The sequence below is a fragment of the Camelus ferus genome, chromosome 2 (genome assembly GCF_009834535.1).
Source record: "Camelus ferus isolate YT-003-E chromosome 2, BCGSAC_Cfer_1.0, whole genome shotgun sequence".
Classification (NCBI taxonomy): domain Eukaryota; kingdom Metazoa; phylum Chordata; class Mammalia; order Artiodactyla; family Camelidae; genus Camelus; species Camelus ferus.
Genome location: NC_045697.1, coordinates 66,814,255 through 66,832,481, shown reverse-complemented (window position 1 = coordinate 66,832,481; position 18,227 = coordinate 66,814,255). Strand labels below are relative to the sequence as shown.

Genomic DNA, 18,227 nt, shown 5'->3' with positions numbered 1-18,227 from the left:
TTATTCTTAATTACTACGGACTCAGTCAAAGTAGTAAAATACCTCCTTAAATATGCCTCCTCCTGCTAATTTTCCCTTCTTCAGAAAGCTTTGTAATTCTCCTGATACTTTTTCTGTTTACCACAAAGAGGTAGTGTTCCCCAGGAAATACTGTCTGAGCTCTGGAATCATTTTACCTTGGCATAAGACTCACAGATTGCAACTCTGTCCTGTCGTATAAAAGCCAAGTTACTAGACCTCTCTGGGCCCTGAATTTCTTACATTTAAGGGTAGGAAATAAGCATTCCCTACCATGCTGAGTTGCTGTGCTTATTAAATGAGACATATTTATGAATATACCCCAATTTTCTCCTTGCATCGCTCAGTTAATACATATTTCTTGAAATACATATTACAGGATACACTGGTAAGCTTAAATTAGATTCTCCTTCATATGAAGCTTAAAAAAAAAAGTCTCAGAATGGAAAAAAAAATCTTCAACTCAGCTCTCAGCTTCATGCTCCTTCCTAATGGTTGCTGGGATACTCTGCCTAGACTTCAAACCTAGCAGCCCATCTATTTGGGTATTACCCTCCTTCAGGGAGACTCTGCTTCGCTGACATTTTAACTTCTGAGATCCACACATGTCAGGGTAACCCAGCCACTCCTCCCTGGGCACACTCTGGCCTCATGAGGCTATGCCTCTTTATCCACTGCTGTCCTCACCCTGGGGAGTAAATGCAGGGGTAGTGACCAGCAAAAAGGGTGTGGCTGCATAAAGATGTACAAGGAAGAAAGAGGCAAATAGTCCAGTTTCAAACATTAGAAAGCATTTATACAAACATGATTATCTACTAAGGGTTTATTCTCTAGTACTTCGACATCTTTCTGAACATCTGGGGGACTCACATGAGCTCTATGGCCACACCACTTCCCAGAGTCGGTTTATGAATATTCCTAACAGCTTCGGTGTTCTTTCCAAAGCACTAACACCATCAGCATAATAAATGGTTAAAGCAAACAAACAAAAACCCCCCCGACACATTTGACACCACCTGCTGTTGCATTTATTTTGGCAGGAGGGGGCAAGATCTTTTGAAAAAAAAAAAAAAATGATTCTTGCTCCTTGACATGGACCCTTGGATCCGTGCTCTATATTCACGTGCACAAGTGATGTCTGGAGGAAGAAAAATCTCAGAACATCATTTCAGGGCAAAGTGTGATTCAGTCCTTCCTTTTCTACATACAGGCACAGCTCTGAGTTAATGGGGTTAGGCACAATCCCCCAACTGTGTTCTTGGAAACACCAGCCTACAATTCTATAGTCAATAAGGATGACACTCTGTTAAAACGAGATTTAAAAAATTTATACGACCAACCTGCAAATATTGTTGACCGAGTCTTCTGGACAATGGTGGTGGCATTTACATCGCAAGATCTTTGGACGAGGGGTGGGGGCTGTATTCTCACCATCCTCTTTCTTAGTGCCCACATTTAATTTTCCTGAACTTCGCAAAAGCATGTTATCAAGGAAGTTTGCTGAAAAGGAGAAAGATTAAGTCTAATTTAAGAATCTGTGGCATAGCCCATTCAGTCTTCTGTCCAAAGAATAATATTAAACAAAACATTAGGCATTCATGATACTTAAAAGATTGAAACAGAAAACATATTCTGATGTTTTGATATGTTAAAAAATATACCTTCTACATAATATATCTCATATAATATATCTCATATATTTCATAATCTTTTCAGAATAATGGTTTATATATTAAGTTATCATACACTGTATTTGATTGAGATCAAGGAATTCAATGAGACACTATTATACAGATTATCTCTACTGTGTATGGTAATACTATGGGTAAATATTATCATTTCCATTTTCAGATGAGAAAATTAAGACTCAAAGTTTAAGTGCTCTGCACACAGTTGATAAACCATGAAGCAAGCATTTAAACTCAGATTGTTTGGGCCCTAAAACTTTCTACTGGTCTCTTTACTTTAGGTATATCATGTATTTTTAAAAGAAATCTTTAGAAATACTTAATCTGCAAAATTGAGTCAGAAGATGAAAACTAAGTTATCAAGATATATTTCAAAAGATAGATCATCCTCATCAGTTTTTACGAGCACAAGTGACTACCTACCATGGTAGCGATGGTTCTATATCTTCAATGGAATACACGCTAGTAGACATGATGTCTAGAAACAGATTTTTATGGGTTCAAAGCAAGGTTTACTATCTACCAGTTAGTTGACATTGAATAACTTTATAATATCACTGTGCTTCATTTTCTTATCATTAAAATGGAGATAATTATAAGCACTTACCTCATGTCAAGGCTCAGAGTGTGCATGTTACATAAGAATACTTGATAAATGTTAGTATTCCTGGAAAAATCCAGTTTTTTTACCTTTTCAATAGTTACGACAATGTTTCGTTAACACAGGTTGACATATCACTCAGATAATTTTCGTATTTTCTTCTCTACCACCACTTTTGGAAAGTAATGATGCTCAAGAAAGCAGCATGTGTTGACTGACACCTATTAGATTTCAGGCATCGTTGTTAAGAGCTTTCATACAGGCTGTCACTGTATAAATCTGTCACCCTGAGCAGTGTTTGATTTAAAATCTCAACACATCCAGTTTGCCTACAGTTAAACAAAATTGCAACAAAAATGTCATCTAAAAGATGTTGGGTTAAAAAGCAAATTCTTGATCAGAACTGCAATATAGACAATAGATGGGTACAGTGTATCATTTGTTACTTTTTTAACTACAAATGAGTGCCTCCAATTGTTGGTTATATCAGAGAATGAAGAGTTAAGAAAAAGATCTGTGATGAATTTTCCTGACTTTCTGTGTGCTGCCAATCAGCTGAATTCTTAGAGTAATAATTGAAGGAAAAAGCAATAAAATATGTTAGATCGATTTATCAGAATTTTCCAGTTATTAATTCTAATGTCTCATTAGATTCTCCAAATTTATATAAGACGTGCACCTAACTTTCTCCAACAACTTCCTCCAACAGTATTTAAGTCTACAGCAGACATTCTGGTTGTAATGTGCATATGAAGAGCTTGTTATGTTCAGAATCCCGGGCCACCCACAGTGATTCTGATTCCATAGGTCTCAGGTGAGCCAAGGGAAGTGCATATTCAACAAGATCGCATGTGATTCTGAGACAGATCATGTGCAGATTCCACTGAGAAACCTGTTACTATATTAAGCAAATATTATTTACTTAATCCAACCACACAATTAATCCCAACAAGAGATAATAATCTCTATAAAATAGGGTGCTGATCCTTAAGTTAAATTCCCAAAGGCCAAATCTGTTACGAGTTTGCCTGCACAAATGCCTCAGCACTGCCTGTTCTCCAGGTGCAGTGGCTGTTGGTATGACTATATATCACCCTGCCACAAGGGGCTTCCTTCTTTTAAATCTGGCTCTCAATCTTACTAACTTTTTGACCTGAGTTACCTCAGAGTAACTCAAAGTGATGAAAGTAAGATATTTAATATGTATTACATCCTGCTTCCTTCCATACCAGGCCCCTGATCCTTGAAGTTTTTAAAATAAAAAATGAAAATTCATTCATTACGCACATGTCTACTTAGCAAATACATATTGGGTACCTACCCTGTTCCAGGTCCAGCTGGGTAAGAAGAATGAACTAAACATACACAGAGTTTACCATCTGCTGGGAAAAGGTTAGACTGTTCACACCAAATGGTCTACAGTAGAAAAGAAACACCCTCACACTAACGGAAATAAGATGTCATTTTGTAAGAAACATTTTAAGAGAGGATTCATTATTTTCTCACATTTTAAATTTATTTAAATAAAATACTGATATAAAATTTAGCCAGAAGGAGATTCTTTGTAATACTGCTTACAACAAACCATGTTTACAACAGTAGGGGATAAGTTAGATCTCTAAAAAAAAGACTCCTATGTAGTTACTAAAATGTTGATATTTATTGACAGGAAAGATTGTTAAAATATAATTTTTATTGAAAAGGGTAGATTACAGAGTATTATAATTACAAAATTTCACTACAAGAACAAGAAAAGGGGCTTTAAAAAAAAGAACAATATAAAAGAAAAAGACACTAGTAATAAAAACCTACTAACCAGAAGCAGTAACTGATTTAATAAAGCTGAGAATGCTGATTCCTAAGCCAAAGGTAGGGAGAAGCCAAGAAGCAAAATAATCCTGCCACTTACCCCCCCAAACTGCAGTGACACCACCAGTTCCCTTTAGAAGTGGGAGTGCAGGAGTACTGAAAAGAGATGGAGGCTGAAAACCTGTTTCAGAAGTAGTTCGAGCTTCAGCCATCCTTCCCATTCCATACAGGCTGGTAGCATTTCTTCCCCACCCCTGCAGCAGACTATAAGAGTAAATCTAACATAATGTCACTGAGATGCCTTCCTTATTTTCATTGTTTACAATCAAGGTGAGGGACTGCAGGACACCAAGCAGAGAGAGGGGCAGGGGTACCACCTACTACAAACATTCACTGAGCATTTACACTGGATATTGACTCTACCTCCTACCCTCATGGCTTCCAGAACTCAGTGCAGCCTGCCTTATGCCTTCTTTACTCAGGAATTTGACAAAGTCAAAAACAAACAAAATACCTAAAGATGGGGATATTGGAAGTTTCTCAGTGAAACAGCCCTGCAATATTATCCTACAGCAAGGCCCACTGGTGACAAGAGGTACCCATACATACAAAGTTTCCAACCAGCTTTTAGAGAATTCCATTCTCTTATATATAAGCCACTAATTAGGGTCAATAGATACACGAAGAAAGCCTCTAACATCAAAGACTGAAAACAAAACAAATACATAGAGATAAGCCCCTTAGAAGAAACACTACATGGAAGGAAATTTTAAAACTTAAAAAAAAAAAAAACCTTATTAATCCTCTCAGCTTTATAAAAAGTGCATTACATCAATAATAAAAGAACATGTTGCTACAAAAAGGGAGTAACAATAAGGAACTCTGAAAATATGATTACATTAAAAATGTCAGTAGGTGAACTGAAATGAAGATTAGGAAACCTCATGTAATATCTATCAAAACATAGATATGGAAAAGTTAAGTAGTAGTTTGGTGCAGCTGTTCTGGAAAACAGTATGGGAATTCCTTAAAAGACTAAAAATAGACTTACCATATGATCCAGCAATCCCACTCCTGGGCATATATCCAGAGGGAACCTTAATTCAAAAAGATACATGCACCCCAACGTTCATGGAAGCACTGTTTACAATAGCCGAGACATGGAAACAACCTAATTGTCAACAGATGACTGGATAAAGAAGTTGTGGTATATTTATACACTAGAATACTACTCAGCCATAAAAAAGAATAAAATAATGCCATTTGCAGCAACATGGATGGGCCTGGAGATTGTCATTCTAAGTGAAGTAAGCCAGAAAGAGAAAGAAAAATATCATATGATATCACTTATATATGGAATCTTAAAAAAAAAAAAAAAGACAAATGAACTTATTTACAAAACAGAAACAGACTCACAGACATAGAAAACAAACTTATGGTTACCAGGGGGGAAGGAGGTGGGAAGGGATAAATTGGGAGTTTGAGATTTGCAGATACTAACCAATACATATAAAATAGATAAACAACAACAAGTTCATACTGTATAGCACAGGGAACTATATTCAATATCTTGCAGTAACTTATGATGAAAAATAATATGAAAATGAATATGTATGTTCATGTATGACATACACCAGAAATTGACACAACATTGTAAAGTGACTATACTTCAGTAAAAATATATAATAAAAATTATTAAAAACTAAAAAAAATTGCACACAAAAAAATAAAAGTTAAGTAAACTGGAGCATCAATCCAGGAAATTCAACATCTGAATAATATCTCCAGAAAGGAAGACCTGAGACAACAGAGGGAGGAAATTATCAAACAAACAAATAAATAAATAGTGCAAGATTCCCATAACCCAAAATCATGATTTTCTAATATGAAAGGATCCAGAGTATATGAATAGATCCAGACTAAAGTATGTTATTATAAAATTTTAAAACCTTCAAGACAAAGGGAGACCCTAAATTTATTTATATATATATATAGATTAAAAATAAGTTATGGCATTTAATCTTCTACTGCAAAACCATAAACTAGAATAAAATAGAGTGGTGTCTTCAAAATTCTGAGGGAAAAGTATTTCAAATCCAGAAAAGAATACCTGGAGAAATTATAAGCAAAATGAGGATAGAAAAGAAGCATTTTGAGATTTTCATTGTCTATATATAAACTGAGTTAAGAGACAACATACTGAATGAGCATATAAGATTTCCTTCATACAATGTGACCTGAATAAGTAAAAGTAGTGAGATGATAAATGATTGCTTGTAATTAGCATTAAATAAATGGATGATTAAATGCAAATCTGAGACAAGTGGAGAGTTCTTCACTTGCTTTTGCCAAAATAGTCAAGGGAGTAATTTATATAGAAGTGTGCAACTGCTACTTAGGAGTCAATTAATCTATATGTGTTTCATTCCTTATGAAATGAAGATTGTTACCACACAGTTCACAATATTTCCAATCACAAGATAAAATTAAAATAATTGAGTAATAATTTGGAGGCTAACAATAAGAAGATAAGGGGGAAGAGAAGCAGTAACTGCAGAATGAATACATCTGATTAAATTCACTTTAACAGCTAAGAACACTGTTAAAGATGGTAAGATCTTTTCTTAAATTGAGGTATACTTAACATACATTATATTAGTTTCAGGTATACAACAATGTATATATTGCAAAATGATCAACACAAATCTAGTTAACATCCATTACCATATACAGTTATAATTTTTTTTTCATGAGAGTGAGCATTTTTAAGAACTTCTCTCAGCAGCTTTCAAATATGCAATATAGTACTATTAACTATACTCACCATAATGGACATTACATTCTCGTAACTTACTTATGTAATAATGAAAAGTTTGTACCTTTTGATTCCCTTCATTCATTTTGCCCACCACCCTACCTCCTGACCAACCCACCAATCTGTTCTCTGAATGTACAAGCTTGTGTTTTGTTTTTGTTTTTTTTTAGATTCCACATGTAAATTAAATTATATGGTATCGGTCTCTCTGACTTATTTCACTTAGCATAATGCCCTCAAGGTCCATCCACATTGTCACAAGTGGCAAGACTTCATTCTTTTTAATGGCTGAATAATATTCCATTGTATAGCTATACCACACCACATTTTCTTTATCCATCCCTTGCTGGACACTTAGGTTGTTCCATATCTTGTCCATTGTAAGTAATGCTGCAATGAACATACAAGTGGCACATATATTTTCAAGTTAGTGTTTTCATTTCCTCAAATAAATACCCAGAAGTTTCATGGTAGCTGGATTTGCTGGATTTCACAGTAGTTCTATTTTCAGCCTTTTGAGGAAATTCCATGCTGTCTTCCATAGTGGCTGCACCAATTAACATTCCCACCAACAGTGCACAAGGGTTCCTTTTGCTCCATATCCTCACCAGCACTTGTTATCTCTTATCTTTTTGATAATAGCCATTCTAACAGGTGGGAGATATCTCATTGAGATTTTGATATATAATTTCCTATGATTAATGATGTTAAGCATCTTTTCATGTGCCTGTTTCTTTGGAAAAATGTCTATTCAGGTCCTCTGCCCACTTTTTCTAATGAGACTTTGTTTTTTTGCTACTGAGTTGTAAGAGCTCTTTATATATTCTGGATATTAACCCCTTATCAGATATATAGTTTATAAATATTTTCTCCCATTTAGCAGGTTGCCTTTTCATTTTGTTGATGGTTTCCTTTGCTGTGCAGAAACTTTTTAGTCTGATGTAGTACCACTTGCTTATTTTTAATTTTGTCTTTGCTTTTGGTGTCAAATCCAAAAAATCATCACCACGACCTATTCTAAAGAGATTACCACCTATGTTTTTTCCTAGGAGTTATATGGTTTCAGGTCTCACATTCAAATCTTTAATCCATTTTGAGTTAATTTTTATGTATGGTGTAAGATAATGGTCCAGTTTCATTCTAATGCATGGGGCTACCCAGTTTTCCCAACACTGTTTATTGAAGAGACTATATGTTCTTGGCTCCTTTATTGTAAATTAATTGACCATATAGGCATGAGTTTATTTCTGTGTTCTCTATTCTGTTCCACTGATCTATGTGTCTGTTAGTCTGCCAATACCATACTGTTTTGATGACTAGAGCTTCGTAAAATAGTTTGCGACCAGGGCACATGAAGCCTTGAGCTTGTTCTTCTTTCTCAAGATTGCTTTGGCTATTTGGGGTCTTTTGTGGTCCTATACAAATTTTAGTACAGTTTGTTTCACTTCTGTTAAAAAATGCCATTGGATTTTGATAAGAATTACACTGAACATGTAGACTATTTTGGGTAGTATGGACATTTTAATAATATTAATTCTTTCAGCTCATGAGCATGGTTGAGCTTTCCATTTGTTTGTGTCTTCTTCAATTTGTTTCATCAATGTCTTACAGATTTTAGTGTATAAGGTCTTTTATCTCCTTGGTTAAATTTATTTCAAGGTATTCTATTCTTTTTGATGAAAATTTAAAATGGGGATTATTTTCTTAAATTCTCTTTTTAATAGTTCATTATTAGTGTACACACATGCAACAGACTTCTGTATACTGATTTTTGTATCCTGCAATTTTACTGAATTCATTTATTAGTTTCAACAGTTTTTGGTGGAGTTTTTAGGGTTTTCTATATATAATATAATGTCATCTGCCAAGAGTGGCAGTTTTACTTCTTCCTTTCCAGTTTAAAGGCCTTTTTTTCCCCTTGACTAGCTGCTCTGATTAGCATTTCTAATACTATGTTGAATGAAATTGGCCAGAGTAAGCATCTTTGTCTTGGTTCTAATCTTAAAGGAAAAGCTTTCAGCTTTTAACTGTCGAGTATGTTGTTACTTGTGGGCTTGTAATATGTGGTCTTTATTATGTTAAAGGATGTCCCTTCTATACTTGTTTTGTTGAGAGGTTTTTTAAATCATAAATGGATGTTGAATTTTGTCAAATACTTTTTCTGCATTTACTGAGATGATCATAGATTTTTATCCTTCATCTTGTTAGTGTGGCAAATCACATTAATTGATTTGTGGATACTATACCACCTTGCATCCCTGGAATAAATCTCACTTATCATGGTGTATGATCTTTTTAATATATTGTTGACTTTGGTTTGCTAATATTTTGTCGAGGAGTTTTGAATCTATGTTCTTCAGGGATATTGTCCTGTTATTTTCTTTTTTCATGGTGTCCTTTTCTGGTTTTGGTATCAGGGTAACATTGGCCTCGTAAAATTCTGTAAGTGTTTCCTCCTCTATTTTTTGGAAGAGTTTGAGAATGATATTAATTTTTCTTTGAATGTTTGATAGAATTCACCAGTGAAGCCATCTGGAACTGGACTTTTGGGTTTTTTTGTTTTTTTTTTTTGGTTTATTGAGTGGTTTTAAATTATTGATTCAATCTCCTTAAGATCTTCCTAATAGCAAGAACACATTTGAGATAAAGGGCCAATGAGAAACTAGACTGTTGTATCTACTGTTATAATCATGAAAAGGATCATTTCCATATAAAGGCACTCCAAATTTATGCAAAATTCAGCCAGCCTCACACAGGCAAGCATAGGCATTTTGGATCAAAAACAAGACAGAACACATCAGCTAAGGCATAAAAAAGGCAATTACACGTATACACAAGAAATAATTATTTTATAAAAACACTAATTTAGCCAGATAACAATCATGCTGAAATAAGAGTTAGAAGGAAAGACAAAGATATATCTTTATGGTAATATGAAAATTCAGGTGGACAATGGAGTAGCGACAACAAAGATATGTCCCAAATATCAGATGTCTGATTAAGACAATTATCAAAATGTATTTTTTACATTTTACTATATTTTTATCATCCTCCATTTAAACAAGAGAAAGGCAGACTTCAAGAAAAATAAAGTTTGATTTACTCAGCCCATTCAAATAATGTAAGAAATTTATTAATTAGATCCTCCGTTTACTTGATTTAAAGACGATCATTGAAAACAAATGGCAGATGAATAATTATTAAAGAAACATTACATATAATTTAGCACACTGTATTTTCCAAACAACAAGTTAAATTTAAAAAAAATTTCTTTCCACCAAGGAAAGCTAAATAGGAGAGCTAAATGGTTTCTACTTAATCAAGTTGAAAAGAATTTCAACAACATTGATTATTTCTTCTCAACAGCTTTCCTGGCAATTAAGGCTTTTTTAATATTTAGTGACAGAATTATAAATAAACCTGACAGAAAAATGTAAGAGGAAAAAAACTAAGGAAAGTTAGACTCCCCAGAAATTTCTTAGGAATAAATACTACACTGAATAAATCTCTCTTTAGGCGCTCAGTCCATTTTTCAGTTCCCTTCCTCCCTACCACTCTCCCCCACCTAGCAGTATCTGTCTCTGTGTCTCTCTAATATCAACCTTTAGCTTAATACAGTGAATCCGGACACTTCGGATTCTGCCTGGTTAGCTTAGCTTGTTACACTGTCATCAACCCAGGTAGTTCACTACCCAAATTACCACGATAATACAAAGTAGGGCACATGGAAGCCAATCTAAAATTGTTTCTCATTTTTCAGAGGCTCACTAGATTTTTAGGGAGCAACTGAACCACAAGATCACCTCCAGACATATGGTTGTGTGTGTGTGTTCTTAGTGAATAAAAACTAAATTATATTCCTCACATCTCTCATATACAACAGATGTATAGATTTTCAAGCAAATTAATCAAACTTCATGAAGTAATTAATGACCCGCAATAGTGTGACTTCCATTCAATTACGAAGGTTAAACAGAGAATTATTTTTCTTGAATATCTTGAATATCTTTTATTGGATATATGTTACAGTTATATAAATGTTTTTAGCTATTTTGTATGTCTGCATATAGTTCTCTCTTTAGTGTAAGCGCATCTCTTCTTGTGTAAATTAGGAGGTAAGAGTTACAGAGTTTCTTTAAAGCACTCATTTGTAATCAGTGGACCATTACTAGCTGGCAGCCTAGTACAGACATAATAGTTTTTTTTTTGTTGTTATAGATACTTAAGAAATCAATTCTTTATTTTTAAAATTTTTCTATATTATATTATAATGTACTCTTCCATATAATTTTTACAGAAAAAAATAAAACAAGATTTTTATAGAAAAATCAGAAAACCCAGAACAAAAGTGACATGTAAAGAAAAAAAGAATTTGCAATACTACAACTCTACAACAAATTTCAACTTCCAAATTCATCCACTGCATCCTAAAGTCTGCTCCAGCTAATTTTAGTTTTGATTCTTCTTCTCAGTAACATTCTTATCACTTCCACAATACCATAAATAAAACATTTGAGTTTGTGTTATAAAAGATTGTTTTACATGTCACAGTGAAGACAATATCGGAATCCACTGTCACATTAAAACATATAGAGAGTAATCTTTATGAACAGAGATAGTCCAAGGAAAATTAAGTCTCAAATATACAATGAACTTAGAAATGGATTTGAGTCTTCAAAATTCACTGAAAGATGACATGTAACTATTTAGTGCCACAGAATCTACTAGTAATCTATTTTTCTTTCTTCGTTTTCTTTTTCTTTCTTTTTTTTTTTTTAGCTTTCTAAATATCTCAAAAATTAACACAATTTTGAGTGTCTTCTCTGTTCTACCTCACCTTCACCAGAGGGCAGGCCAGAGCAAGAAGAGAAATTGAAGTTCCTTTCACCCAAGTTTGTACTTCAAGTGCCTTGGGTAGATAGATAAGTGAAAGAAAAATCTGAAAGTACTGAACTGTTTAGCAATGTTTTGGGAACAGTCCATTCTACTACTACCTATATTATTACAATAATAAATAATGTGAATCAATACTCATTTCCTTTCTCAACCAAAACTGGTTTAAACAGTACCTTGGTTAAAAACAAAAGCCTATAATACACAGGAATGAAACTTGAATCAGAGCTTAAAAGCAGTATTAATTTTCAAAATAACTTTTAGTAATCCTGAATGGTGGGTTTATAGATAACTAATCTTTATTTTTATCACTTAAGCCTTGAAACATTTAACTCAATTTAATGATTTAATTTACTATCTAATAAAGTGTATTCAAAAGTCCTGACCTAAATCCTCAATTTTCATTGCCTAATCCTCTTTCTTAATACTAAGACATTTTCAAACAAATTTTCTATGTTGTTTGCAATAAGAACTTAAAAAAAATATATGAACAACATGAAGCCCAATCATTAATAAAAAGTTGGGATATATGCCTAAAACTCTTTTGAAAAATAAAAATACATAAACAATTCCAATTCAAAAGTATTGAAGCAAAATCACACATATAAAGTAGAAGACTTTCCATTATTAACCGTGACGTTATCTACTCTGGAATCTTTCTCCTTCAAGAGACTCTGAAGTCGGAGGAAAGAGGGACAAGGGAGGCTGTTGGTGGTGAGTTCCTGGGCTAGCAGGTTGAGGAGGGGGAAAATGTCAGGTGAGAAACCAGTATGAGGTTGGTCACCAAGCAGCGGACTCAGACTTAACCAGGATATAGGATGAAACAGACGAAACAGTTCAAACCCCAGCTCAGCTACCACCTTGCTCTGCGGCCTTATCCTTCCTCACAGAGGATGTGGAGAGCAGCAGCACACACTGGCATGCTAGGGGAATCAGATGAGACATTCCAAGTGAAGCACCTATCACGGTCCCTTGCACATGTGAATAGCAGTGAGTTGTTACTGTTTTCTGTGCTGTTGAAGCTTACTGTTCAATTGTTTAGTTTTCTTTCTTCAGGAGTTTCTCTTTTCCTCCCTCAATTGTTTTTTGTCCCTTTTCCCTAGTCCTTCATCTCCTGTGTGTTTCTATTTCTCTTCCTTCCCACGCTCTTTCTCTTATCCTGATTCTCTCGTCCTCTTCAATATCCCTTTTGTTTGCTTCACTTCAGTTCCATTGACCTTCCCTTTCTAGAGTCATCATGTGCACACAAAGGCTATAAAAAAATATTGAGCTTTTTGGTTTAAGAAACAGAATGATAGTTTGCTCAAGGTTGACTAATATCCTATTAATAACTTTCTTTTTTTCCTGTGGTATATTCATTTATTTAGCAAATAATCACTAAATCCATTCCATCTGCATACCACAGTGGCCCAGAGCACTTAAAGTACCTTCAATAAAATAACGATCTTGCTGGTGAGACAAATCAACTGCATGTGGAACATGGTGAGGCAAATCAATTACATATGGAAAACCAAAAAACAGCCTATGAAACAATACAATAAATGTCATAACGCCACACAGAATTGTCAAATATAAGTAAGTCCCAGATAGGAGGCATGGGAGGGAAGATTACTAGGGGTAGCAGTAATCAACCCATAACTTTTATGGAAAACATAAGCACCAAAACTAGTTTTTCATTTCAGTGGTTCATTGTTGACACTACTGAATAGGTTAAGGAAAACACATTCGTTTTAAAATGTTAGAGATATGCTGGCTCTCTGTGGAAACTAGGGCTTTTACAATAAAATATTTTGCATGTTTCCATTTACTGGCAATCGTTTCTCTTCTTAACATACCCACGGGTTACCACATCACTCAGGCTCTGTATGATAATCACGTTTTCAACATTTTACATCGTAAAAATTCTGCCAAGAGACCCCAAAACATCTGGATAAAAAGTGAAAGCTTCAATCATTCAAGTGTTTTATTTTATGGGAAGCTAGATTATGATTTCCGCAAATCATGAAAAGGAAAAATATTACGTAAATGTGAACATACAACGTATAGATTTATATTTTGTCAATAACTAATACGGAGCTGTGAGCCTGAGTAAACAGTGTAATTGAATTATGACAGCAATTACAGTTCTTTAGACGTCACATTAACACTCCTTAAAGGTAAAAGAGCAGCTAGCCTCTCCCTCAGGTTCTAACAGGCTTTGAATTTGGAGAAATTCAAGCAAAATGTTCATGTAAATTTAAAAGTCTTTGAAAATACTCTAAAACAGAACATGATTACAAGTATCTTAATAAAAGTATCAGTATAAGAAACAATAAACTTAAAAAGCAAGTAACTGTGATGTTTAAAGCTAATTTAACATCAAACTGAATCTACATCCATAAAATAGTATAATCACAGCTAACAGGATGATTAAAACATTTAAAATCTCTCTGTATTTTAAACTACTTAACGTGTCTGTTCAAATTCACATTGTCGGAAAAGAAACCGAACCACAGCCTCTTTGACAATAATGTCGAAGAATCAAGCAGGATTTGGCAGACTGCCAAGCCAGGAGCTATGGTTTTATTCAGTGATGTTTCTATCAGTGTTCTGCTTCACAGAGTTCTGAGGCTAATCAAAGGAGATGTTCAACTCGCCATCACACAAAGACTTAGTCTGCAGCTTTGCAAAGCACTTCTAAGACAGCTTGATGTGCAAAACTACTTTGAACAGATATATACGTAAAGAAGAGAAGAGACCATGAAACCAGACACATCAGAAACCACATCACCAGGTTCATGCTGTTCTTCTTCCCCAAAGAAAAAACTTGGAAAGCATTTAGGATCTCTCTGTTTCTAATCCTTTCTGCATTCTCTAATTAGATAATTGTTAAAGGATATCTTAGTTAAGGAGCATACTGACCTTAAACATAGAAATATATTGCTATTTCAAATGTTCAAATAGTTGAGGCACAAAATATACAGAATACAGATAGATATATTTAAAAACTTAAAAATGCAGTATTATCAACTACTGTCATCACCAAAGAGTTTAAAGGCCTATCTCTGGTAAAACAAAATGGAATAATGATAACCAGCAATAAAATGAATTAAAACAATCTGAATATCAGAAAGCCATTATAGAGTTTTAGGAGAAAAACTGAAGAGACTGAAGAAACAATTGTCTGAAACCTGCAGTGCTCTCTACACGGTTTTGTTATGTGTATGTGTTATGCTTCCTAGTAAAGTTTTCCAAGATAGATACCAAAAATGACAAGAATTACTCAAATATACTCTTGTCCTAGTTTCTGTGACTGTATACTTTACCTTGCTAAAACAATTCATAGCCCTCCTGATGAAAAGAAAAAGATTCAGAAACTGTATTTTCAAAATATTCATTTGCTCTAATATTTAAATCATTAATTTATACTTTACAATATTTTCACATTTAAAAAAATACTGTACCAGCAAGAAAGCAACTTTGACTTTTATAACCCATGAGTTGAGATTTCCATGTCATAGACAGCAGAAGAACTCAAAATGCCAAAAGCTACAAACAATCAAATTATACCACAAGGACTTAACACAGTCGCAACACTTGATTTTAACCATGACAGAGTTGGACAATGTGTAAGAGCCAACATCCCCCCGACTCCAACACACATAGAACACAGAAGTTAAAATAATACATGCAAAACATTTAGTAGTTTTAAAGTAACCTAAACTGTACACTGCTGGGACAGCTAAACTAACCTGCATTTTCTTGCCATGTAATTTTGTGCAGAAAGTTTTTGAACCCCCTGAACTGTCCTATTCCACCCTCCATGCCAAGACAAAGTTCCATCACCCTTTTGGTGTGTGCCAGAACTGGCTTAACTAATCCTGCTTGTGTTTCTGGAAGGGCACGCAGCCTCTGCAAGACATAAAGCTTCTCCCACTACTCACTTTTGATTTCTGTATGCTCGACAGATCGTTGCCGGGTTCCCTGGGATGAGACATGAGGCGGCGGCACAGAACTGCTAGGGGTTTCCACTAGAAAGCCCAGCACCGTAGGCAGCACTAATCCTGCACCTGTGATGGGTTATTCAGCAGTTAAGAAATGCCGTCCAGACTGTGGTTGCCTAATACAGCTCAGCTGTTTTTCTCAGAGCTCCCTTTGATTACAAACTGGCAAGAGAGATTCTTCTGGTCAGACACTGAACTATGCTCAGGATACATGGCATATGACAGTGGAAAGGTAAAAGAGAAAGGAAACCTTAGAATCACAAAAATAAATGAAAAGAAAGAAAAGGGAAAAAAAGTCACTGACCACAGTATATTATGTAACATTTCTAGATGGTTCAAAGCTGCCTCTGATTAGATGCAAAGCAGAAAAATACACATTTAAATATCTAGAAATCTATTTTTTGATATTACTCTTTTGACATTTAGAATGGTACTTCAACATGCAATACTTTAGCTTATTTTAAAATAAGCACAACTTCACAAGTTGATAGCTACATAAACATTTAAAAATCTTTGAAGAATTTTACCTATTCTAGGTATCAAATTCCTTTTATAATGTTGGGAAAATTGAGAATCAAATTATTACAATTAATTTTATCTTTTAAGTTCACCATGTCACTGGACTCAACTCATTAAAATTTTTGCTATAAAATTTATACTTGAGACATACCTATCCTATTCATCATGGACGATTTAAACTAGCACAAAATATTTATTTTAACCAGCACAAAATTGTTAGCAACTCCAGATTGATTTAAGAAATATTTATCATAGACAAAGCTGACTTCAAAACACTCTGGTTTCACAGAGAAGAAGAAATGGCCTCTCTGCTCACAAACCTTAAAATCTAATCGGGGAGAGTGAATAAACGTTACTTTTCGTGTTATTGTTCTTTTGTCATAAAAGGGCTGCTGACCATTCACTCACACCAAAACTTTCACTCTTTTTCCTTTTATACTTTATATAAACACAAAACCATCTGTCCCCCAGGCCAGTATCCATGCCATTTTAAATAATCTAAAACCTTACCCAAAAAACAGACACTCTTTCCCAATAGCAGATGGCTAAAAAAAAGATCATTTATATATACAAAAAGAGCTGAGGTGAAGAAAATACATCAATTTCAAAAAGTACACATAATTTGAAGATATATATCAAAGGAAATGTTTAACTTTTTATGCTATTTTTTTTGTATTCATTGATTAGCTACTAATTAAAAATGTTAGAAAAAGTCCATATGATATACATTAGGAGCAATAGGGTCCAAAGAAATTCCTATGTCCATAAAAACATCCTCTCTCATCAGACTCTGACAAGTTTCATAGCTTTCCTTTACACGTAGACATTAGCGTGAAAGATAAAAGGGCATTTAAAGCTCCAAGAAACATTCTGATATGAACGGGTGGAGGATCAAGATTTAGGAATCATGCCACAAAATGTTATATTAATGCCCCTTAATCTGCTCTACGCATCCAAAGTAAAATAAGATAGTTGAATTGGATCCTGGATACGTATGTGACTAGCAATATACAGACTCAGTATTTTAAGACAAAAGTTTTTTCTGAAATTATACATAAGTGGCCATGAAAATAGTGCTGAGATTCTGACCCACCATCTGCTTTGCTTCCATTTATTGGCATAAGATTGCCAAAAGCAGAAAAGTCTTGTTGACTTTCGGGCAGAAACACTGAGGAAAGATCTGAATTGAGACCATGTTATTACAATGATTGTGTCACCTGAAATCTGGGCACGGCACACCCTGGGGCATCCTGGCCTGATGCTGCTCAAGCTGTTGCTCTTTCAACAAACAAGTGGCTTCGGTTTTCAAAACATTCTTCAAAATAATCTTATTTTCAAATTTTTTAAATTGTATAAAGCCTAGTAGTCTCAGCGGCCTACGCTTTGAAGTCTTACTGATCTTATTTTTAAATGTTCCTTCTTTATATTTCTTTATCCAATTCCTATCTCCTCATTTATGCCAATAATTACCTGCACACACATTATATTCTAAGGTCAAAATGTTTCCTTCTTCCTTTTCAAAATAATTACCAGTATGATTATCTCACATAACACAACCAAAACTAGAACAAAAACCCTGAATCTAAGATGCTACATGAAAAATAACTACCTCTCATACACCCTTTCTTCAAATGGCTCTTAATTTTCAACCCTTCCTATATAAGGCAGCTGTATCTCTGTGTGTTAGGTTCTTTCTCTTTCAAATATTTGAATAAGTTGGGTACATGATTTTAAATTTCAGTATCAGAGTAACAAGGTAAGACATCTTTACTCACGTTCTATTTAAATGACCAAAATGCTTCCAAACAACAATAATATTAATATGGGAGCCAAGGACGGTGTCTATCTCAAATAGCCACTTCAGTTAGAAAGTTTTCCACTTGGACAAAAATAAAGTGAGA

At 34.3% G+C, this 18,227-nt stretch overlaps 1 protein-coding gene across 11 annotated transcripts in view; it reads right to left on the bottom strand.

Moving 5' to 3' along the window:
* BMPR1B (bone morphogenetic protein receptor type 1B) overlaps window positions 1-18,227 on the bottom strand; it is a 347,906-nt gene that overhangs the window by 46,750 nt on the left and 282,929 nt on the right. For 9 of the 11 annotated variants that reach the window (XM_032460082.1, XM_032460042.1, XM_032460036.1 and 6 more), the window contains one exon: window positions 1,359-1,518. In XM_032460082.1, the coding sequence (XP_032315973.1) occupies window positions 1,359-1,473 (115 nt within the window). In that variant the 5' untranslated portion in view covers window positions 1,474-1,518. Of the gene's footprint in view, window positions 1-1,358; window positions 1,519-15,747; window positions 15,874-18,227 lie in introns of all 11 variants that reach the window. The other 2 variants (XM_032460090.1, XM_032460056.1) reach the window with 1 other exon arrangement.